Consider the following 25,557-nt stretch of genomic DNA (forward strand, 5'->3'; position numbering starts at 1 on the left):
AGCGGGCGGCAGCCACTTCAACGCCAGCGCGGGCCCAGGAAAATCGGCCGGGTATCGCTTACACACACACACACCCCCGCTGCACGCGTCTCGGTCAATCTTGAAATTTAGACTCGGAACACGGTGCAAGTTTCGGAGCGAAAAAATATTGTTTCGGTAAAAAAATCACTTAGATATTTCACACACAGTTCAATCGATAAATATGCTAACGAGACATATAAATTTCTAAAGGGTACTCACGTTATTTCATCAAAATGCCTGGCCTCGAAATTGTCCTCAAACTTCAGACAGTTGTATCTCTGGTTCTGTTCGGCTGACGAAAAAATTTCCACATGTGTTGCGATCGGAATTTCCCCACGATAATATCGATATCCAATTGATGATGTAAGAGCCAAAAATAACAGTGCTACGGCAATTTGAACGCACCCCTGTCATGCATACAATGGATATCGAGCGAAGCGTACGGCGATACCAAAGCAGTGCGCCGCTGAGGCTTGGATTGTCACGTACCTACTTATGGCTACTGCCACTCAAGGTAGGGTGTCTGGAGAAAAAAATTATTTTTCTTATTTCAAGAAAATATCACATTTTCTTTGTGAATTTGAAGAGAAATGACCTTCAGACTGACAGAAATGTAACATTTTTGAAAAAAATCCAATTATTGGCTGCAAAAAAGAAGAATGAAATTAGGTAAATTTTCAGCATTTCTCTGAGGTCCTGAACGCTCCCACTCGTTCTCACCGGAGTGCACTGATGCACTAGATTAATCGCTAAATTACAAAAACATGGATGATAAAACGAAACCAAAAATACGACAGTTAGGACTGACCTTACCTAAACAAACTGAGTTCAAGATACGTTCTCCTTAAAATTACGAAAATTCGATGGAATCGTACAATAGAGGATCTATTTTCGGATTTCGTACGAATCGCCATGTTGAATTAAATGAAAAACATGTATGCGCATGCGCAACATGAATATTTATAAGATGTCGTCACTGTTAAGGTTAATGAATATGCATTACAAGAAGAGATAAGAAAACTTCGGTCGAATCACGAACTTGCTTTTCAAATAAATCGCGATTTAGGTATTTCAGTAATGGATATCAATCTTGCTTGCATTTAACATAGAAAAAAAAAACATTATTTAAAGAAGAATTCATTTCATTAAAATTATATTTATCTCAATCTGTATATTATGAAGAGCATGGTCGGTTAAGGGTTAGCATTGAGGTGAAATTTTTTTTTTTAATATTTCTATCAAAATTGCTTTTAAGACAATCTTTGATATCTCAGGTTTCAAAGAACTCAGTTTCATGAAGATTGATAAATCCGAAAGTACTGGAATAGTCCATTTTATTTGTGGGGGTGCTATTACCTCTCATCACGGACGGACATTTTTACTCAAATTAATTTCTCTCTAGTTTTATTGTTTTTCAAGTTATTCTAATTTGGTTTGGATGTTCTTGCACTCTGAACATTAATCTATTATCAAACATAAATTAGTAGAAAAAAAATATTGGGAAGTAATTTTTTTTGGTAGGTGTGAACATTTCCATTTTGAAATTTCCGTCCGTGATGAAAAAAAATATATAAAGTTTTTTTACTTTTTATCAGAATAGAAATAAAAAATAAAAAGGTGTAGAGGTATCTCACTAAACACTGTACATCATTTTATTTGAACATAGCTGAAATCCATACATTTTATTCATATCATAAACTCGATCAAAAATGATCACGGACGGACATTAATTTCATCACGGACAGACAATGAGCAAATACTGAGCAGATTATGAATTTAATTTTAGTTCCAATTTGCAGTGAAAATGGCACTGAGAATTATTCAGAACTCACATGGATGGAAACCTACAACTCTTCACAATTTTTTGTGAAATCTTTCTTTGGCTGTTATTGGGGTTTAATTGTTGTCAGGAATTTTTTTAAAAACATAATTGGAATGCAGATAGAGTTGGAAGCTACATGTTTGCCAAAAAGCAGGAAATGAAATATAGCAAGAATAAGTCAAAAGCTGTATATTTCATCAATTGAAGCTTGCAGAAAGTGATGGAAAAGAAGAAAGGAGAATGCATATTCTGATAAGCAGAAAAAAAAAATCATTTTTTTCCATGTACAAACCTATGGATTCACAATGCTTCTAACAGAACATGACATCACGTCCTTGAGGCTTGTGAAAAGTACAAGAATTCCTTTTTTTTAAAGTCCATTTTGGAGCTAATTTTGAGCAAATTGCTGATCTAGAAATCTGTGAAAATGCATACAATTCATATAAAGCTTGCACTGCAGTGTTTAGAAGTTTAATTGGTATCTGATTTCAATTTTGGATTCAGTCAGGGCCTAAATACATGAGGGCTGTTGATGTGAAGGGGTGTCTCCACTTTCGCATACATTCGTAATTCCGAAGCTTCGTTATTCCAAAGGTTCAGTTATTCCGAAGGTTCGTTATTCCGAAGGTTCGTATTTCCGAAGGTTCGTAATTCCGAAAGTTCGTTAGTCCGAAAAAGAAATGAAGTACGTAATTCCGAAGGTTCGTTAGTCTGAAAACGAAGTGAGGTTCGTAATTCCGAAGGTTCGTTAATCCGAAAAAGAAATGAGGTTCGTTAGTCCGAAAACTAAATGATTAACTAACCTTATTTCGTTTTCGGACTGACGAACCTTCAGAACAACGAACCTTATTTCGTTTTCGGATTAAGGAACCTTCAGAACATCGAACCTTATTTCGTTTTCGGATTATCGAACCTTCGGAATAACGCCACAAATGTTCGGACTAACGAACCCTTTTACGTTTTCGGATTAACAAACATCGAGGTATAGGCAATTTGCGTGTTTTGTAATTACCAACCTTCGGAATCAAGAACCTTCGGAATTACGAAGTGTAACCCTCCACTTTAATATGGACAAAAGATGAATTTGAAGAGAGCCTAGACAAGTGTCGTGGTCATACTTGATCCACCAAACAAGCATAATGATAAGCAACCTGTGAATCTTTTGGATTTAGTTACTGGACATAAAAAAATCTGTGCTCTTCAAAAATTAATGCCTAAAAATGTATGAACATGTATCATCATGATATATCATGAAAAGTATCAACATGATCATTGATCCACTGGATGCTGATTTGGTACCAACTATACAGTATTCTCTAAATTGAAAAGAAGACAATGTGCATTAGGATATTTGATTTTGAAAAGAACTGTGTTTAAAAGCAATCATATGGCTAGATTATTTTGTGTGTCTAGCATAGAAATCATGTTGCTCTGAACAAACATGACTGCGTTTACAAAATACATTTTTTTTTTAAATTAGAGATGTAATAAGTTAGAATCAAGGTCAATATTGAGTCGACATTGACGTCAGAAACGTAGTTCGCGTTGCAAATATGGAGGAACTTGAAGAAGAATTTGCAATAAAATTAAAGGTGCCTCAAAAACAGGCCCTGGAAGAGGCCCAGAGAGGAAATGACAGTCTCGTGATTCTCCCAACGGGTTACAGAAAGAGCACGTGCTTTGCCCTCCATCACAAACTAATGGAGAAAGTAATAAATCACAAAGAACCAGTTTAAACTGGACCAGTCTGACCAGTAGAATTTCAACTGGTAACTCGATCTGGAAATTGCAACATTGGTTACTTGTCTTACTGGTTCAGTGCTGCGCGTATATTTGTCCATATGAAATTAGACTGGATCAACTAAGCTAGACCAGTCAATTTAAAAAGTTACAAGTTGAAATTCCACTTGTCAAACTGATCTTGAATTACTAACTCGAAATTAAAGTGGTCTTAATATAATATTAGTCTACTGGAGTTTGTTACTGGTCACAATATTATTACTTGTGTCCTAATCTAGTAGTACTCAACTGGATTCCATACTGATCTTTCTTGGTCAAAATGCAACATGTCTTTTTTTATTATTTTTTAAAGAGATTGGGTGGTCCTTTTCAGGACCAACACTTGCCCAAGTAAAGAAAAATACGTCATGGCGTACGGTACCGTGAAGCTAATTCTAAATGAGATGGAATAGATGGTTCATAAATTAATCTTTCTGCTCTAATTTGAAATATAGGGCCTATTCTAAGTCTCTACACATACTTCTTCAGAATCTTTTGCATTGTCACTCTAAAGTATGATTTATTGCTTTTAAAAAATGCAAATAACTAAACCACGTAAACAGCACCATCCAATTTTGTTAGTACTGGTCCAGTTGAAAATCAAGTGGCCCAATTTATAAATCTACTGGAGTCTACTAGATAAAATAAAATTATAGAGTACCAAAGTGATGACGTCACGAAATTTTTCTTCTTCGAATTTGAGTGATTTATAGGCCTAGTTTGGTAGGGCATGATGAAATACCTCCACATCCAAACATGGTGGGAATCGGTCCGTAGGCATATAGGCTGATAGGGGCTTTAAGACCTAATGAATCCCGTTACATTAGGCCATAAAATTAGGTATACATAATTAGCCCCATTGAAGTCAATAAATCATTGGACTGCTTCCTAGATTACAATGGGGCAAATCATGTATTCATATTTCATGAGGTCATATCTAAGGTAAATTTCCAATTCGTCTACTGCCAACTCGTTCACTTCCCACATGGTCTACCTTAATTTAGTCTAATTAACATTCCATCTAAATTTCGCTCCAACCGTTTATTCCAATCATCACTTCGTCTTATCACCTGTTCGTTTATGACAATTTTCTCTCATAACCTTTTGGTCTAATATCCATTTTGGTTCCAATAATTTTAACCGATTAACACTTAGTCCAATTAGACCAAATGGTTAGGACTAAATGGTTATTGGACCAACTGGTTGTTAGACAAAATGGTGAGTGGACGAAATGGCAATTAGGCCATGTGGGTAGTAGACTGATGGCATACCAATGATAGTAGACGATTTGGTAACTGGACGAAATGGCTAGTAGACCAGTCCAAGTGAAAATAAACGACAAGGCACCATGGACCAATTCCCACCAAATTAGTGTTTCAGAGGGATTTCATCGTGCTCTATACCAAAATACACATGGTATGAAAAATGCTCGTAAACATACAAACAATGGGAATTGATGTCACACTCAGTGGCGTACCGTGGGTCACGGCATTTGGGGGGGGGGGGGTCACCAGCAATTTTTGTTTAGTCAATTAGTGTGCGCGCAGGTATACTGACCTAATAAAGACATTTTAAGGACAACGCTACTGAGCGGAAAATTTGTTATATTCAGACCTAAAAGAGGGAGATTTTAAAGACTATTTTAGGAATCTATGATGAGTATAAATCTCATAATAGTCATCTAATGCGAGTGCCAAGTGCTTGCTGATTTTGTTATAATTACATCTGAACACATGAAACACTTTTTGTAGTCATTGTAATCATGATTATCATATGCATCTCACTAATCAAATATTATGAGCACGAAGCGCGAGCTGAAAATTTAGATAATTCAGACCTGAAATGGGGCATTCTCAGGCTTGTTTGTAGGAATTCATTAAGACCATACATATTTCACTGACCAAATGTGGCGAGCGAAAAGCGCGAGCTGAAATTTTTTTATATTCAGATCAGAAAAGGGGACATTTTAAGGACTGATTTTAGGACTTCATGGAGAGTAGACAGATCTCAACAATCCAATAATGAAAATCACGGATAGGAACTGTTTTATATTAAGACCATAACATGGGGAAATCACTTAAAGTGGTCATGAAAAAGAAGCATGTGTCACTAAATAAAACAATAATAACCCGAAGTGCGAGGAAATATGTTTGGTGTATATTGACTTGATAACAGGGGGGGGGGGGCATACAGGATTATATATCTCGTTAAATAATAATAGAGTTTTATTTTTTTTTATTTGTGACGTCATATATGCGAGCATTTCTCTTTCTTTTTAAAGCAGGTATTTCTGCATTTATTCAAAATTGCAAATTTATAACAATTATTTAAAATCAAACATACATAATGATCAAATTACAACGGTGACAATGTAGTTGGCGGTGGAAGCCAACAATTTTAGGGGGCACCACATTTTTTTTGAAAAGCAAAAAAAAATGACAAGCAAAAAAAATTGAAGCAAAAAAAAAAAGGTTATCAACAAAAAATTTAGGGGGGTTCGTAACCCCACCTAAAATTTAGGGGGGATACTCCCCCCGCCCCCACTTCCGCCGCCTATGGTTATAAGAAGATATAGACATAATTCATGTAAACAATAACAAATGAATTCAAATGCAGAGACCAGCTACCGTTAAAGCTGAATGCTTGAAAAAATAGCAGCCATATATATGGCTAAAATCAATTCAATAATGGTTTGTTAAAAACATGCCTCGCAGCCAAAGGCTGAATAATTATTTTGTACAACAATTTACAACAATAGAATAATACTCAAATACAAACATGAAATGATATCAAATTACTAGTACTTCTTAATATAATACAAGGAAATAAATTATTTGCAAAGAATAGGCTTCATCATTTCAAGCGTCAATACAAACCACATAAAATAGGCTATCAAATTATCTTTTTACTCACAAGGTGTATCAATTGTTTTCAATTATGCATATTAAAAAAAATGTGCGACACCACGTGCATAATCTCTCTCGAAAAAAAAAAAGATGATAAAGAAACTAATTTAAATATAGAGACAATAGGTAGAAAAGTAAAGAAAAAAGAATAAAAAAGAAAACGAAAGGGAAAAGAAAAGACAAGAAACGAAGAAAAAAGAGCAAAAGTAAAAAAGAAAAGAATGAAACAGTAAAGAAAGGAAAAGAAAATCAACTACGAAACGAAAAGTAGATGAACAAAATATGAAAATAATAAAAACAAAACGGAAAAGGGGATAAAAAATAAAGAAAGTGAAAAGAAATCACGAGGGAGAACTAAGAAATAATATTAGAACACGAGAAAAGAATGAAGAAAAAAATTACATGAAAAGAAGCTAATCGAATAAAAACAAAAGGCCGTTAAAATAGTGATTTATTCACTGGCTGCCACGCAGCCAAACCATCGAAAAAGAAATTACGCCACTAAGTTAGACTTATGAATATTCATATTACCCTTTCTCGCATGCCTCATACGATAGCCTTTTGTCAAAGACTTCTAGTATATTTCTATAGGATCCTCAGTGAATAAACAGGGTGAAATTAATAGGAAGAGCGTATTATAAACGTATTTTATCTTTTGTTTTTGTTTTCTGCTAGCACGAAGATAAAAATCAATTTATCTCGTTGCCTCGTCAAAAGGCTATATCGATCCTCCATTGCTTCCTGTACAAACGACTTTTAATGCACACCGGCAAAATTTTCCGACGTTTTTGCTTCGTTTTGGGGAATTATTTCGAAGTTTTGAGGGCCGCCCATATTGCGCCTTAAGTTGTAAGTATGTATTGATTCCTTTGTAACAGTTTTGTGCAATTTTATGTATTTTTGATTGATTCCCGATGCTCATCTGGTTTGATCTGGTGAGCCGGGGTGAATCACAACGCAGCCCGAACACAGTACGTGTTCGGGCTGCCGCAGTAACCATAGGCCTAGACTGTGTAGTTAAGAAATGGACACACACAAATCAAAATTTTTAGCTTCCGAGAGCTGTTAGAAATTTATCATTAATGCCAAAAACTTGTCCATAAAGAGTCCAATAGGATTTTTTATGCTTTATCTGATGGTATGATTTTTATAAAGATTTGGAAACCAGATCACAATGAAAAATTGCCACAAAGTGAAAAAAATTGTGCAAAACAGACATTTCATTTTCCCATAGAAAACGCATGGAGAAATGGCAATCTCAACACACACAAAAATAAGGGTTTGCAATTTATCTCTAAATCCTTATTTAAAATGATCATATAAACTTGTCCTTACTGTCAAAAGAAGCCCCTGAATTTTCTCTTTCCATACATGCCAAACACAACTTCAAGTTAATAATCAATTCAGATCACATTTTTCTAGTAGCCTGAACTTCCCCGAAAAAATGTGCCATATTTTCCCCTATATATTAGCCTGTTTTATGCTGACACTTTTCAGTGTGGCTTCAGACACCCTACTCAAGGGTTCATTACAACATGCCGCCGCGCACAGAAAAATCGAGCCATAAAGAAGTCGTGTGTTGTGGACAACAGAAGTGGGATCGCAGCACGCGCGACCCACTAACTAGCACTAGTTAGAAATCCACTGCCAAACGCGGTTCATGGTGCGTCATCGCAATACGTGTGACTGTGAGTGGACTTATGTTAGTTATCGGTTATGCAGTTAGTGTTAGTGTTAACTGTTATGGGTGTTTCCATGCGAGGTTAGTGCTAATAGTTGTAAAAACCGAGGTTACCTCGCAATACGTGTGAGTGGGGTATTTCCACAAATAAAGGTCTCACTACTATAGACAGCTGGCAGCCGTCTGTTTCGAGGAGTTTTTTAACATTTTTTTTATTTTTTTAATTTCTCCTCATACACAGACGGCTCGCTAGCGTGCAGCCACCATTAGGGGACTTACAATGCAAAATCCCCCCGTCGGGGCTCTTCAATTTTTGTCTTTAATTAATCCATTTTTTGAAAATTAACGCGACCGAAATGCAAATTAATATTCCCTCTTGGCATTAATTGCCAAAAAACGGGGAAAATCAAGTTAAAAGGAACAAAAACAGTGACTTACCTCGGCTGTCACGCAACTTCACTGCCCTGTTTTATCCGAACTTAATACACATAAACATATGGCCATTGAGTCCCCTGTACAGATCGCGCTAGAACTTCGGTCTCTGTATTTGGTGAGTGAAGCCAACGGAGTTCAGCTGAACAACCAACATAACAGAGACCGAAGCTTTTGGTCTATCACTACTAGTGCTAGCAAAATAACATCCTGGCCTGGGCTGGGGCCTGCCTGTTGCATGACGAGACTGGAAGATTGGCGACAAATCAGCGCTTTCCGTTTCACGAAGGCAATTTTGTCTTCCAACTCCAAGTCCGCAACATCGTTTGATCAGTAGAGGCGCACGGCCAATTGAGACTGTCTCCAATGTGGGAGATTATCTCCAATATCAGAGACTTTTGTAAAGAATTTGGGTATCCAATTTCAGAGACAGTCTCCAGTTTTGGAGACCAATTTCCTTTGTTTACATTTGCTGCAAAAGGATTACCTTGGCGGCAAATAAAAATGTGATAAGCAGATTCCTCATGAAAAATTACCCCCTTTCACCGTCTACTTTAAAAATTCACCGTCTACTTTTTTTTTTTTTTTTTTTGTTGTCAATCACACACAAAACAAATGGGCTTCTGACCTCAGTGAGACTAAATTTTGGGTGGAAAAAGTCATGCTTTTGTTGGTGTTGTTTCTTTTGTCCTTTTGCAAAGCAAGTCTCCAATGTGGGAGATTGTCTCCCCTATTGGAGAGAGTCTCCCATATTGGCCGTGCGCCTCTACTGTTGATATCGATAGTTTCGGAAAAATTTAGTCTTCATCGTCACCTGAACCTTTTATTTCGTAATGACGACTTTTCATAAAATCATATATTTCAATAAAAGGAGATAAAAATAATGTTTTATTTAGTACTGATTGTAGAATTGATGGAGCTTACTTTAGGAGGTAAAAAGAGAAAAAACTTTAAAGATTCACAAACATAACTGGATAAAATCGAAATTTTCATTATTTCCCTGCCTTATTTAGAACACAGTGTCCTTTTAGAGACGACTTTCATTGATATTTCAACGAAAGAGACCCTTAATTGTCTTTTTCCGACATAAATTTAACTAAGTAATTTCGACATTTTATTAGTTCAATATTCTGTACTTTTATAGAATACTTTATAATATAATGATAATTTTGCAAATAATGCGTTAATATGTTATTTGTTGAGGTAAAAATAGGGTTTGAATGGAGTAAACAAAATCAACAGTGTCTGATTGTATGAGACTAAAAAGGAAAATATAAGAGGCTGCTTGTGAAAAATCTAATTTATTTATTTTATTTGTCTCAGATATAACGCAAGAAATACAAATGTGAGTGTTTTAGAGTATAAACATACCTTATATAGAACTTTGCATGATGAGTAACCAAAGAAAATGGAAATATGAAAATTGCTGCAAACATGTCCAAGTGGATACAGTAGTGCTTTGCAATAATAATTAAAACATAGTCATAGAAAAATCATATTTAAAGTTGATCACTTAATATATGGAAGTTTATATAAGAATATAAGGTTTAAGAATATAAAAAATATATATGTTTAACCACTGGCGTACCTAGAATTTTCCAGAAGGGGGGCGAATTTTTTGGAGGATATTTCGTCCGCGAATAAATTTGACAAGCCAAAAAAAAAAAAGGTCACTACAACCACCAATAAAAGATTTCTTACCAAAAAAAATTTGACAAGCAAAAAAAAAAGTATCTTCAACCAAAAAAAAGATTTCTTAATTACCAGAAAAAAATTGACAAGCAAAAAAAAAAAAGGAAGGTCTTCAAGTTTTTGTCAGGGGGGCAGGGATACGTCCTCTGCCTGAGCTGTGACTCGTCAGAGTGTGTTTAACATTTCAAAGTTAAGGAGTAGAGACTTTACCCTACGATTTCAAATGCGCCCCATCGTATGGACTTTCCATAATCTTTTCTTTAATGAACTGATGATGGATTCGTAAGCAATAGGCCTAATCTGTATCTTAAATTCAATTAGCTATTTTGTTACTGCAGATTTTTCGTTTTTTTTTTCACTGTTTCACATCTCAAGTAAGCCCAAATCCAACAATTAATTTTCATTGATTAAAATTAATCAAAAAAATAATAATGAAATAAAAATGAATAAATGATTTAGCATGTTTAACATCTTAGTTTTGTATCATATTTTTTTTTGCTGAACGTAATAAACACGTTTTTTACCTTACATAAATTCTTTTAAAGAAATTTGTTTTCATGTTTATCTATAATGAGAAAGCATGAGGGGTCAGAGAGATAGTGCCGCCCATTTCGATATTTCAAGTTTAATTTTTTTTTTATGGAAAAGGGGTGGGGATAAGACAGAGTGAGAATAAAAGAAAACATATTTTAAAAAATATTTGGGCCTACATTACCCCCCCCCCAATACCCCGGAGAAGTTAAAATGACATCCGTTTTGGGTCGTCTTGCCGTGCAAAAAGATGACTTGAAATTGATGACAACTAGCCACCATATAAAAAATAACTTGGCACCATCCCAGATAAAATGTATCAGAGTGCAACCCCCCAAAATGTTTAAAGGTGATATGCCACTGTGGCTTGCCGTAAACGCATTTTCTCTCAATACTGACCGTGGCGGGCGGTGTGCAAAAAAGATCATGCCTACGTAGGACATGTCTGGAGGTGTCTTTCAAAGGACCATTCTTCGTATCGCCCAAATCGGCTTTGTGCAGTTGAGCAATATCTCGTTCTTATGTAGAACGGTTCTACGAAAGACCATTTCATGCAACAGGCCCATGCCTGATCTGATGAGTGTCTCAAGCCAGGCAAAAATGGCAATGCTGTACACAGCACACAATTTGAGAAAAAAATCGTTAAAATATCACTTTTGTGACCAAAAATACTACTTTCCATACAGTTGCAATTTATTTTTCATTAGTAACTTGGGAGTAATTTTTGTATTCACCAGAGCGCTTGAAAACTTGAATTTTGGGCATATCTTTGTGTACTGGTGGATTATATGGCAAGACAATTGTCATTTTCCAATCTCTATTTTTAATTAAGAATAAATAATTTAAAGGATCAAATTTACTTAAGAGCCAAGTTAAATGATGAATAGCTGTAATTGAAACTGACAGTGTCAAAAAATCAGTCGTTTGATTGGTTGGTTATTACAGAATATCAATCTTCCGTATTATCTTGATTTCAGAGCATCAGTAATAAGTCATTTTAGGTGGGAATCAGTGGCGAATCCAGGGGGGTGAGCATTTCCGGCCCTTGACCCCTTTTGAGATTCATAGCCAATATTTTTTAATGTAAATATGTCGTTCATACAAATTTCTGTGCCCCCCCTCCCTTATGAGAATCACAGCAATACTTGCCAATAGTAATGGGGATATGTCGTTCATTAGTAATGGGGATGTCGTTCATATTCCGTTTTTTTTTTCATATTCCTTTTTTTTTTTTTTTTTGCTTATCAAATTTTACGGGGGACAAAATTACTTTTGATAATTTTTAGTGACAACTTTTTTATTGGGGGGGTGGTTCAGCTTGCCAAATATTACGTGGGACAAAATGACCTTCATTTTTAGTGACCATCTTTATTTTTCACTTGTCAAATTTTACACGGGACAAAATGACCTTTTAATTTTTTCGTGATATCCTTTTTTGGGGGGAGTTGTCAAATTTTCTTGAAAAATTGTGCCCCCCTACTTTGGAAAATCGTGGATGCGCTCCTGGTCAGTATCATAATGAAGATTAATATCATGAATATAGCTTCCATACACTCATGCTTAAACTTGTGGGGACAGGCTGGCCCTCCCCCTAGCGGGTTTCTCCAAAAAGAAAGAAAGGAAGGAAGGAAAAAGTGAAAAGAAAAGGGAATTGTAGAACATAAAAAGGGAATACGGAAGGAGGGAAAAAGAAGATATGTGAGAAAGAACAAATTATTCCAAAATGAGTGGCTGCAGATGGAGGGGGGGGGGGCTTGGTAAACTTGCCACCCAAAATCACCACCAATAAAAAATATAGGAAAAGAAAGAAAACGAAAGATAGAAGAGTTAAAAAAAATTTTTGCTCACTCGCTTGCTTCGCTCCCTGGCAAATTTTGTGATAAATTTTGCCCGATACTCCATAATATCTAGCCCCTCAAAAAGCGTGCGTCCGTTACGTTGGCGAAAAATGTAAATGAATGGAATCCAGGGGGGGGGGGTTGGTTAGAAACATTGTTTTGTTAACACTTGGAACATGTCTTTACTGTTGCATAGACTGAAGAGTGTAGTTTCAGACGTTGAGTGCATGGTTGCAGTCATTGTTAATTCAATCAACATAAGCAGTAGCCTACTTTCCAGTTTGCATACTTCAGTTGTCTATGTCTGGCATAGTCAAGAACAATCTGTATAAATATTGTGCTATTTGAATTTGTTTGTGAACAGATCAAATGCTATATCATGGAAACAAAATCATGAGTGAAAATAATTTCCATGGGGCATTAATGGTTTTGACATCTTTAACTTTTCTTGTTTTTTATTTTTCAACAGGAGGAGAGGGAAGTGCTTCTTTCAATCTATGATGGGGATGCTTGCTTCAAAGCCGTCAATGACACAACCTATCAGTATAGGGTAAGTTGGGTTATAATAAATAATATTTTATTTACCCAGCCAGGGTAGCCTCTCCAGCAATGAAACTGCTCTACAGCAGCCCTTGCATAATGTAATATATTATTTTTACCCTTCTCCAATCTGAATCAAAAGCACCTTACAAGAAAGCAGAGGGTCCTAGTTCTATCAATCTTAGGTATGTCTCAGCAGGGGGTTGAAACCACAACCTCCCATTCATGAGAAGGACACATTACCACTGATTCACCATGCCAGGCTTAAATCAAATTGTACCAGTTAATGCCTGAGGGAGTATGCCTCATGTCTAAATAAAGATCTGGGTTTTTTTATAGTGAAAAGAACTACATGTAACCAGTATGATAGAACAAGATGTAAGGAACCAGGATTTAATCACTATATTTATTTGGGGAAATGGCATATACTTTCGACTTTTAATTTATATAAATCAGATCATCAGGAACTAGGTTTGTACAAGAAAACAGGTTATATGTAAGAAACTAAACCAATTATGCAACAAAGGTAAAATAATTATCAGTGCACACTGTGAATGTGGCAACATGTCTAAGACTATTTCAATTTCTCCCATGTGGGATATTATCTCCAATATCAGAGACTTTTGTAAAGAATTAAAGGTAATCAAATTGAAATTGAAAATAAAAAGGCTCAATCTTACATAATTTAACAATTTGAAGTAAACAGGTAACTTAAATAGAACTAACGTAAAAGGTGGTGAGTGGGTAGGGAGAAAAGGATTCATTGTGAAGAAAATTCAGACAGTTATTACAAGTTTGGAGATGGGGTCATAAACATGAAGTTCAGTAACTGCTTTGAGTCAGTTGGGAATATTATTGTGATTTTTTTTCCCAAATTTGATTATTTTTCTTACAGGTTGGAGAAGGTGGAGACTTCAAATCTTTCATGGTAGAAGTGAGTTGGGAAGATGATTATCCCTCAGTACCCCCAGAAATCAATCTAGATGTCTTCTTCAATAATCACATGTAAGAATATACATGTAGTATATCATGTGTTTATACCTTTAAAAAAAGTGGGAAAAGCGATGAGGATGCCGAAGAGACCAATTGGCATCATGTACATAGATCATGTTGCTCAGGTTCAACATGGTGGGTGGCACTACCAGTGTTGTTGGGTGAAGATTAAAAAAGGGGAGGAAGATTAAGGAAGAAAGAAGACTTCTGTAAAAGAGAGGTCTGGGATGTGGAATGCTCTAAAACCATTTTTATTAAACTGATAATATTTACATTAGGTTTAGGTTGTCTTGCAACCAATGCCTCCCCACTCCTTTGGCATTTATATTAATAAGAACAGAAAAATGATTTGGAAATGTGGAATATTTTAGTAAATTTACTGAATCTGGAAGTTATAGAGGTATCTTTCATCTTATTCTATTTAGAACGAATGGGATATGAGGGCTGCTTGATATTCAAAACTTGATGCAATCATTCATATTGCAGCCCCAAGCATCTGTATTGTAATGAACTAACATTGTTCTTTTTATTGACAGAATAGTCAAATTACAATAAATAACAAGAGTATACATGCATTTAACATTATAATGAATGTCCATTTGAATGAAGTTGCATTGTTCTTCTGTATTTCTAGGAGTAAATAATACCTAATTTTGTAGGAATTCATTTAATGCATAAAGAGAAATCTGATCAAGAGATGACTTGAAATACCTTGTGTAATAATGATTACAAATTATGAACAGTGTAAAAGGTAATTTGGTCACAAAATTATTTGAAAGTTCTTCTTTTGTTATGGTAAATTGAAAAACAATCTTTTTTTTTTCATTTTGTATTCAAATGTGGAAAATGTGAATTGATGGAAGATATTTTTCTCCTTTCTTTCATCTTTAGATCCCCAGCTGTAAAAGAAAATATAATTTCCAAAATGAAAGAAGAGGTGAGTATATATTGAGTTTGTTATTGTATTTTTAATTAATCATGGATGTTCCACAGATATTTACTGGTTGTATCTGTTCTGCACACTATTATTTTACATCACAATGACTCCAAAGTTGATCTGTCTGCTGTATATTTCAGCTGTTATTTCTTATACTACAGCAAAGGTCTAGATAGTTTAATGATGAGGGCACTGCTTGCGTTAAAGGACCACATGTACCCAGTATAAATTGGTATATAGTTCTGCACTAAAATGGCAATTGTGATGAAATTTGAATGGGTTTTTACAGTGTAATACAGTTTTTAACTGAGAATTGTGATCCTTTGGGCTCTAACAGAGGCCCAAAGCTCTTGATTGTTTCTGTCTAGATGACTTTCGGTTTGGCAAATTGCAAAGTCCCATACACATGGACCAAAGTAACTCTGGAAATTTGTTATATGACTTCAGTTTAACTGCACAGCATCAGATAATACCAAGTGTGCTATAGCAATGTAATAATATCATTACACAAAATCCTATTTGTGCAATGAAACCTTGTTGACAATTTGCTTGGTGCTTATTGATGTATCTCCTATCAACCAGTTTGATACACAGAGGAGGTGTTTTGTAAAGCTGTTTAGAAGTTATGCATTATCACCAGAACTTGCTCTTCAGTACTAATTCAGATTCTCAATAACTTTTATTTGAAAAAGCTGATAACGAAATATGATTTCTGTTGGTTGAATTTCTTGTTAACAAGCATTGTGATGCAAGGTTTGATATTTATCAAACTTTGATTAGAGCTACAGGGCATTAATTTTTACTTTTCTGAAAATAACAGGGATTTTTTTTTTGGGGGGGGGGTATCTCATTGAGCACAAAGCCACAAGAATATGTTGCCGGTCCTTTATATATTTTGCCGGTAAAACTGTTACCAGTGATGTCATGATAGAAAGTCTATGGAAACCTGGATAGAAGAAAGAGGAAGATTTTCCTTGCTTTGGGCTGTCTACTAAAGTGACACTCAAGCAGGAGTCTCTACACACTAGACATGATATTGTCAGGACATATCATAATTTACGGCTGAGCAGGTACAGACAATTTTTCATTTTAATTTTAAACATTACATCCTCTTTGCTTTTTTTTTCCTGTTTTTCAAACTTCCCAAATTATACTCTCAATTTAAACTATCTATTAATTTTTATGTTTCCCTTTAATTATAGGCAGCACAGTGGCTAGATAGTGCAATGACCTTCACCCTATTTGAGTTTGCCAAAGAGAATGCAGAAGACTTGATGTCTGCTCAAGAAGAAGAAGTAATTGTACCAAAGGTAGGTCTTTTCCTCTCAAATAATACATTAACTGCTGATTTCTGAAATTCTAATAGCCCCAAATTAACAAAGGATGTTTTTAGTCTGGTTTGATTGAAACCATGGTCTATGCAGGTTTTATGTATTAATCACACTTTAAGTATATTGAGATATGTCTAATAAGTGAATACATACTTTATCACAGCATGCTAAATTTATGCCTGTCATTAAGGTTACTGCATCTATCAATGAAAATAAATTAAAATGTGTACTCATCAATGAAAAAAAGTGAGTTCATAAATGATTTAACCAGGGGCGGATCCAGGATTTTCCAAAAGGAGGGGGGGGGGCTCATTTTTTCCAATGAAAATTTAACGAGCCAAAAAAAAGGTTTTCACAATTTTCACATAAAATCGGAGGTCATTTCTTCCGCGGAAAATTTGAAAAGCACACAAAAAAAGGTGCTCACTTTCAAAAGGGGGGCACACTTGGGTAAAAGCGGTATATTTACATTACCGGTAAAAATTTTGATTATGGCTCTCATGGGGGGGGCACGGTCTGGCTGTCCCCCCCCCCCCCCCCCCCCCATTGTGAAAAAAATTGCATTCACAATTGGACGCACTCTCTCTATATACGCACAATAAATGCATGAAATTGCATAAACCATGTTTTTGAAACCTTGAAACCTCCTTTGTGAATTCAGGCCATAAGGTTTGTACAGAGACCAGCCAGTTCCTGTAACCAATTTGTTACATCTTACTTTTTTTTGTTTCCCAGAGTGAACTAGAATCCTATACATTTTCAGGAAGACAACTTTAACCCTAATCTCATTTAAATAAAATTCAATACCAATGCAGACACCAATTCTTACATTGACCCTAATGTGAGTCACAACTTTGAATATTTTAGTTATTTTTTACTGTGATGGTCATCTTGCCTCTAAATCTGTGCAGTTTTTGGTTAACTTGTGCAATTGCAACTTTGCAAGAAATACTAGTATTTTCCTTCATTTGTTATTTGATTATTTTAAAACAATTTTTTCCATGTTATCAGAAATGGAAATGTTGGTAAATTATGCAAAAATGAAACACTCATTAGTTGACAAAATAAAGAAATATATGGGAAAATGAAAACAAAAGAATCCAGATTTTGACCCGAAAGTTGCATATACAAGTGATTTTTTAATTTGAATTGATTAAATCTAAAATGGAAGATATGTGCAACAACAGAAATGACACTTCAGATAATTTTACAGCATCACACTTTAAATTTTTGCTGACTTTATCAACCACATTCAGCATATTATTTTTACACAATTTTGTTGCATAGTTGTACAGAAAATAACACTTATTTTGTTGTATAAAGGACAAGACATTGTGTAATGACATTCCTGTTGTATTGTGAATCTTTTAAAAATAAACAGGAAGAAAAGGAAGAGACTGTCCATGTTCCTTTGGTTGCTAAAGTCAAAGAGAAGAAGGAACAACTCACCAAAGCTCAGAAGAGAAGAATTACTGAAAGAACAAGTAAGTCATAGAACACTTACATCATTTGGAGTTAATCATGTTTGTGGACAGACCCAACTCTGTTGTGAGGCCATGTTTCTTTGCTCATCATGGTAGTGAAGCAAATTCTGGGGTTTTTATACAGCTCAGTGAATTTATAGAAATGTTTTAATAGATGCAAATATTCAGGGCAAATCAGAATGTTTGTCAACTTCCTTTGAAAATGTATTGGAAAGATTTTCATTCATGGTTGTCTTTTCAGTCAAATATACACGAAATAGACCTCGGAGCAAAATATTTCACCCCACCCTCTCCTGATGTTTCGTGTAATTTTTTGCAACATACAATTGCAGCATTTTTCCCGACCTTTTGCCTTGAAGTCTCATACATCTGTTGAGACTTAATTTATGATGTCTCAGGTTACACAACATTTTGTGCTACAGAACTTGACTATTCAAAAATTTGATTTTATGTACAACTACGATAATAGCAGTTTTTCGGGTAAAACTCATAAATTCATGATTATTGTTGCTTTTAAAGATCAGATTTAATTATTCCAACAATAGTTATGATCAAAATAGTGTTGATAGAATAAGTATGATTTGTAGTTATTTTCATTTTCCTGAAGAGGACATGTGGAGGCAGTGTAGCTCAGTCGGTTAGAGCGCCTGTTCCGGATAAGATCGTAGATCTCAACGTGCGTGGGTTCGAGTCCCGCAGCATGCCGGAAGACGTCTAACAAAAAAACTGATGCTAGCGTTGTGTGTTAACGTGCCTCACCGCTGTGTTCAGTGCGGGTGTGAATGCAGTTGGAAAACACTCCGTCCATCGGAAAGGACGCAAATGTTGGTCCCGTGTATAGGAGAGTCACAACCTATGCACGTTAAAACCAATACACTATTCGTCAAAGAGTAGGGTGTTCACCCGGTGTATTGCACCTGCCGGTCCCCGGTACTACAATACTGCAAGAATCTTCAGGATTGAAGGAGGCAGTGTAGCTTGAAGAAGAAGAAGAAATCCAAGGAATAAATCCAAGAAATATCAAGTTTTGGTGGTCCTTTTCAGGACCAACACATGGGGTACCGTAGAACCACTACACTCAATCTTCTTTACCATGGAAACCTTCAAAAGTTATATTCTCATTTCATTTGACAAAGTAATTAAATATCAAAAGTGCCAATTCTCCCTCCACTAGTTTATAACTGTTTATCTGGGTTTTTTTTTTCTCTTTATATAGATTTTAAGGGTGAACGACCTAGAGGATGGGACTGGGTTGATGTTATCAAGCATGTAAGTATCTTTTTTTAACATTTATAGCTTTGGCTTGTTATCTTAAATGGGGGGGGGGGTTCAAACGGAATTAAATGTGACTTGAACTCCTGCTTTAATGCCTCTGTGCAGATGGCATCTAATGGTCACCGCACACCTTACGACTGTTCGCGATCCAATTCTTGAACAAATCGCATTTTGCTAATTTTCTGAAAAAGTGAATGGAACATATAATTTTATTTGAGGTTAAAATTTATTGAAAGAATACTAATATAACAATTTTGAAAGATTACAAGCCTTTATTTTAGAGTAAAGGCCAAATTAGTTTCAAATCGTAGGCAATCACTTTTATTCTAAGAAGGATGATAGCACAGTCACAGATTTGAACGCAGGTATTCATACGATGATTTAGAACATTACACAGTAAGATATTCCAAGTCTCAATATTAGCATCAAATTCTACTACATTTTATTCTGAAATCAGGTCGCAGGCGGTAAGGTGTGCGGTCGCCTTAACACATAACCTCATTGATGACTGTGCAGTAGTGTCTATCCTTGGAGTTTGATCTGATGTGGTTAATGTACTGCACTCAACTGAGAGTGTAAATGCAATTCTAGTCACACTTACATCTTTGTGAAATACCCCCTGGTTCATAACACTTACGAAAATGGAATCTGCAGTCCTCTTCCATTAGAACAAAACAAAGATTTATATCAAGAAACTGTATTGCAAATATATTTTACGCAAATAATTCATAGAAAACACCCAGTTTAAACTTTCAAATTGATGATAAAGGAAGTGAGTCTTTAGCTTGTGATTATATTGTGTACAGAATGCACATCTTAAATGTCAGTTGACTAATAAAGGTAATAGAGAGTTAAAGGGGGAGTTCACCCTGAAGAAAAGTTTGTGGTAAAAATAGCATTAAAAATGATAAAAAATATTGGTGAAGAATTGAGGAAAATCTGTTAAAGATTAAGAAAGTTATTGGAATATTCAAATTTTGGATTTGTGACGTCATAAACGAGCAGCTGCCCCATATTTTATGTAATATTAAATGCATAAATTTTTCAATTTTTGTCAGGGTGAACTTCCCCTTTAAATGACCCACGTGTCTCTTTTGATGCTGGTAACTCTTGTTTTCTTCTCTCCCCCCCTCTTTATTTCACTACTTTAAAGCTTATGGGAATGAAAATGATTGAAAATCTAATTCAGTGTTCAGATGAAAAAAGGTCACCAGTCATACATAAATTTATGCTGGACATACAGAGAGATTGCTGAAACACACCCATGGTTCCTTGTGAGCCTTTTACAATTGTCTCTTATTTGAGTGCCAGAGCTGGTTTCTCCTTTGAAAATTTTGTTATTTCTTGGAAGAAAATGTTCAGAGATGATACTTTGCCTGAGTTGTGGAAACGGAGCCCATGTTGATGTTGCTTTATTAGAGCAATATAAAGTTTGCAACCCTTTAAGTATTAGACGAGACTGTAGTCTGTAATTTAATAAAGCAGATGTGCATCTATCCCTTACAATAACATTGCTCAGGATCAATATATCGTCCTTCATAATCTACACATGGCACTTCATATAATATTTCATATTCATGATCATGTACACTCCTCCAGTTTGGTGCTGCGATCTGGGAGATCATTCCTGACAGGGTTGCATAAAATTAAAAGAAAATGATAACAAAATTGACTCCCGAGTGCTAAATGCATGCTTTTGATTGTTGAAAATCAAGTTGCATTATTTATTTGTATTTTGCTTCAAATTCGAATCACTCTTCACTTCCATAAGGATAAAAAAATACATGCGATAGATTGCAACTTGTTCTACAATAACATGGGACCGTTTCAAGAAAGCTGTCAGCACAGACAAGGTCATCTTTCTCTGAGAGTTACCATAGTAACAGTCAGAGGCCAGAACGTCTGAGCCAATCAAAACCAAGGATATCATTGAAATTGTCTGTGCTGACAACTTTCATGAAATGCCCCCTGGCTGTTTTAATGGAGGTGATGTATATCAGTAGATAAGCCCTGTGACTGTAAACATGATTGAAGCTCTGGGTTTTAAATCCCAACATCTCTGCATCTCTGTTAAAATGGGTTCCGAATGAAACTGATCAGATTTACAAGGACACTGCATAAATTCCACTCAGACAAAATTAACAATATTTTTACACAGGCTAGCTTCAATAATCTTTACTAAGCCCATGCCAATAATTTAGAGATTAGTTCAATCACAGAGAGGCTATAGCCCATTGAATTCAGAATCCAAAGTCACAAAATGGCCAAAGAAAGATCAATGAAAATGAGATGGGATTAAACAAACTTCCCTTTCTATTACACATGTCTTCACAGGTTTCACTCTATTTCAATCTGAGCTATGTATCTCAAAAAGCGGTGACACGACATTTGCTTCTCCAACAATTGCTCCGGGCTTTATTTCGTCTAAGATGTAGGGTTAGGTTTGCAATAGGGTTTTATATTATGTTAGGTTTATGGTATATTGTTTAATCCAGGGTTGAAGTTGGTCAGTCGATTAGTGTGTGGAACATATAAAGGAGCAATCGTCGCCAGAGCAAATGTCATGGAACCCTCATATCAAGTGCTTATCATTCAATAAATGTTTACATTTTTTTCTTGTTTTTCTTCCCTATTTTGCAGTTAAGCAAGTCAGGATGCAAGCCAGATAGTTGACAGTGATTTCATCAAGATCAGAGACACAAACTCATCAATCAGAAGCCTTCAATATAATGGTACGACCAATGAGAAGCCTTCTTCATACAACTTCCATGATTGGTGTATATCCAGCAAATGAAGTCTGACTGGTTGTTATTGTGCAAATAAAGGACTCAACATATACATGCATCTATTTTATTGGTATTTATCGTATGTGGAGGCTATACTACAGGCTTCATGCAGAAGCAATACGCCACTGAGGGGTATTGGCTCGTACACAGAGATACATGTATTGAGACAATGTGTTGTTCCTTGAATATTTCTCTTTCCTTGCCAACTCACATACAGGGATAGTTGTTGAAGGGATACTAGTTTCAGCTGCTTGAGCCATATTATGATCATGGGGCATTTTCTTTTTGTATAAAGAGGGGCAATCTCATGCATGTATCGGCCCAATTCGATGAAAGCTTGGCAGCACACCATGCTCCGCCAGAGACCATATTAATCCTCGGGAGCATTTCACGAAGCAAATATTGTTTTCGCTGACAACTGTTGTAAGCTACTGAAATCCTTGCATCTGATTGGTTCAGAATAAATTAGTCAGTCTGCTTACAATGCTCACCCGTCTACCTTTTTCCACCAACACTACAGAAAAGGCCCAAGACTTGCACATTATGCATGATACTCCCCCCATTAGGGACTCTTGCTCATAGACGAAAATCTCTTTCTCACACATATATCAAAGCCTCTCCCCATTTGCACAATGCCTGCAATCCCATGCTGAATCATAGAAAATCTCATGCATAGCTGGGCCCTGTCTTACAAAGAGTTATGATTGATCCAATCAATCACAACTATGGAGAGCCAGCAACGTCAACATATAAAATACATGTTTCTTCAAAGTATTTTCTAGTTATGAGGTATATTCATACATTAACTGTTTTCTTCACAATTAGTATGCTTCTCTTTGTTTTCAACAAAGGACATTGTGCAAATTTCCTGTAGAAAAAAATTATGACATTGATGGATTCCCATAGAGTTACAATTGAATGGATCAATCTTAACTCTTTGTAAGACAAGGCCCTGGTCTTTGGACTTGGCATCTCTGACCCTTATGCCACAGTCACACCCATGAAACCGACCCCAGACCAACTACAGCTATTACGTTATTACCAATGACATACTATCAGTTGGTTTGGAGTCAGTTTCATTGGTGTGACTGTAACCTTAGTAATCCTCACAAAAATACATATGCATCATGTTTAAAAAATTCAGCCCTTATATTAAACAGACCTTGGGGCTGTTTCATAAAGATGTTCGTAAAGGGGCTTTCACAATTGCTCGGCGATCATTTGCTATCACTTGGTGACAATATATGTTGCACAGAATCGCAATGGTTGTGAGCAGTCGCACCACCAATTTTGAAAGGGGCTTAAGTTAAAAGCAACTTAAAGAAATGACTGGTGAACCTTTCTTAGGTGCTAAGTAATCACCAAAGAACATTTCTTTGTGAATATCATTTACCACATGAAAGGATCAACAGTCTTTCTGAAAGTCATTCTCAACTTAGGAACAGCTCTATGAAACAGCCCCCGGATTTGTAACATGGTACACTTGTCAGGGCAAGAGTTCTAGCACAGCTCAAAAGCAACTGCTGGAAATGGCTTCAGTTCTGAGAAAGCTTAAAATTACCTGGACCCCATAATAAAAAGGATTGCAGTCAAACTTTGAATGACATTGGCCAACCAAGATTATTGTTACATGTGTATTTTGTTCATCATACTGTCCGAAACCAATCAGAATTGCTTTTTGCAGTTTGTTGCAAACATTTGTATTATAGGTCCCAGAAATCATAAGAGAAGTGCCAAATGGATCTCATCTCACACACATAACTTACGTGACTGTCAGGCTTAAAACAGACAATAAGTTGACCAAAATGAATTCTCAGTTTTTCCTTTTTTAAAGGCATAATGATACCTATAATGATATAACAAGTGGAATGCCTCTGGCCGTCTCACCTGCATCACGCGATTCAATATAGCAGCAGTACTGATTTTGAAAACTACTATAACTCGCACAAGATGTTCAGTGATACTTGGTTACTCTTATTTCCACGTTTTATGAACTAGACCAATACACTCATAGAGATATGATGGCAATTCAACAAATACCCCCAACGTGGCCAAAGTTCTTTGACCTTACATGACCTTTGACCTTGATCATGTGACCTGAAACTCGCACAGGATGTTCAGTGATACTTGATTACTATTATGTCCAAGTTTTATGAACTAGACCAACACACTTTCAAATTTATGGCTGTAATTCAACAAATACCCCAATTTGGCCAAAGTTCATTGACCCTAAATGACCTTGATCATGTGACCTGAAACTTGCACAGGATGTTCAGTAATACTTGATTACTATTATGTCCAAGTTTCATGAATCAGATCCATAAACTTTCAAAGTTATGATGGTAATTCAACAGATACCCCCAATTCGGCCAAAGTTCATTGACCCTAAATGACCTTTGACCTTGGTCATGTGACGTGAAACTCATGCAGGATGTTCAGTGATACTTGATTAACCTTATGTATAAGTTTCATGAACTAGGTCCATATATTTTCTAAGTTATGATGACATTTCAAAAACTTAACCTTAGGTTAAGATTTTGATGTTGATTCCCCCAACATGGTCTAAGTTCATTGACCCTAAATGACCTTTGACCTTGGTCATGTGACATGAAACTCAGGCAGGATGTTCAGTAATACTTGATTAACCTTATGGCCAAGTTTCATGAACTAGGTCCATATACTTTCTAAGTTATGCTGTCATTTCAAAAACTTAACCTAAGGTTAAGATTTGGTGTTGACGCCGCCGTCGCCGCCGCCGTCGCCGTCGCCGTCGGAAAAGCGGCGCCTATAGTCTCACTCTGCTATGCAGGTGAGACAAAAATTGTCAAAATTTATTCACTATTATCCAGCTAACTACCTGATTGTTTTTCAAAGAATTTCAAGGAGCAATTCTAAAAACAGAATGAAAAATAGGTTTGAAGTTCACACAATCTTGAGAAGTGCGTACTTTGAATTAAATTTTCAGCTCATCTAGTGTGACTTATTGCAGGTTTCAAGCTGGGCAGTCTTTTAATTCAATGCAGATAATTTTACAGTATGCTTGATCAATTTCAGATCAATAATCTGTTTGCTGCCAACACTTGACATAGATGGTAAATTGTCTATTGTGACGTATAGAAACAGAAGATATATTTCCAAGATTTGTAATTAGAAATAAAATTAATTAATCACTATGTTTATTAAAAATACTTTCAACATCTCACTGTTTTGCATTCAACACTTTTCATTTCTTTACGAACTGTCTGTAATACTGCAGTGTAATATGACGTACAAAAGTATTGTTGTTTGTGTGTTTGTGTATCAAACAAGACCTATGAACTTTAGAGAATGTGGAAGACTGTTACACATGATTCCCTTGAAAGGTGTGATGAGTTGTGTGAGTTGCTGTGAGAAAAGATGCTTAGTGATTTGAGATCGGAAATTTTAAGGAGGACAGATGGTGAGAGTGTTGTGCAGTGTGAAGTTATTAGATAGACATTCAGTACTTGAGACAGATATTAGGTTTGAAA

General features: G+C 35.8%; 1 protein-coding gene across 1 annotated transcript; it reads left to right on the forward strand.

The window, feature by feature from the left end:
* The first annotated feature begins 13,170 nt into the window (after positions 1–13,170).
* On the forward strand, positions 13,171–25,250 carry LOC129254642 (RWD domain-containing protein 4-like). The gene is made up of 7 exons (XM_064111966.1): positions 13,171–13,252; positions 14,138–14,247; positions 15,127–15,172; positions 16,375–16,482; positions 17,885–17,987; positions 19,204–19,256; positions 21,903–25,250. Exons 2-7 carry the CDS (start codon positions 14,168–14,170, stop codon positions 21,933–21,935), a joined length of 423 nt encoding a protein of 140 aa, XP_063968036.1. The 5' UTR covers positions 13,171–13,252; positions 14,138–14,167; the 3' UTR covers positions 21,936–25,250.
* The last annotated feature ends 307 nt before the right edge of the window (positions 25,251–25,557 follow it).

The sequence above is a fragment of the Lytechinus pictus genome, chromosome 2, assembly GCF_037042905.1.
Source record: "Lytechinus pictus isolate F3 Inbred chromosome 2, Lp3.0, whole genome shotgun sequence".
NCBI classification, from domain to species: domain Eukaryota; kingdom Metazoa; phylum Echinodermata; class Echinoidea; order Temnopleuroida; family Toxopneustidae; genus Lytechinus; species Lytechinus pictus.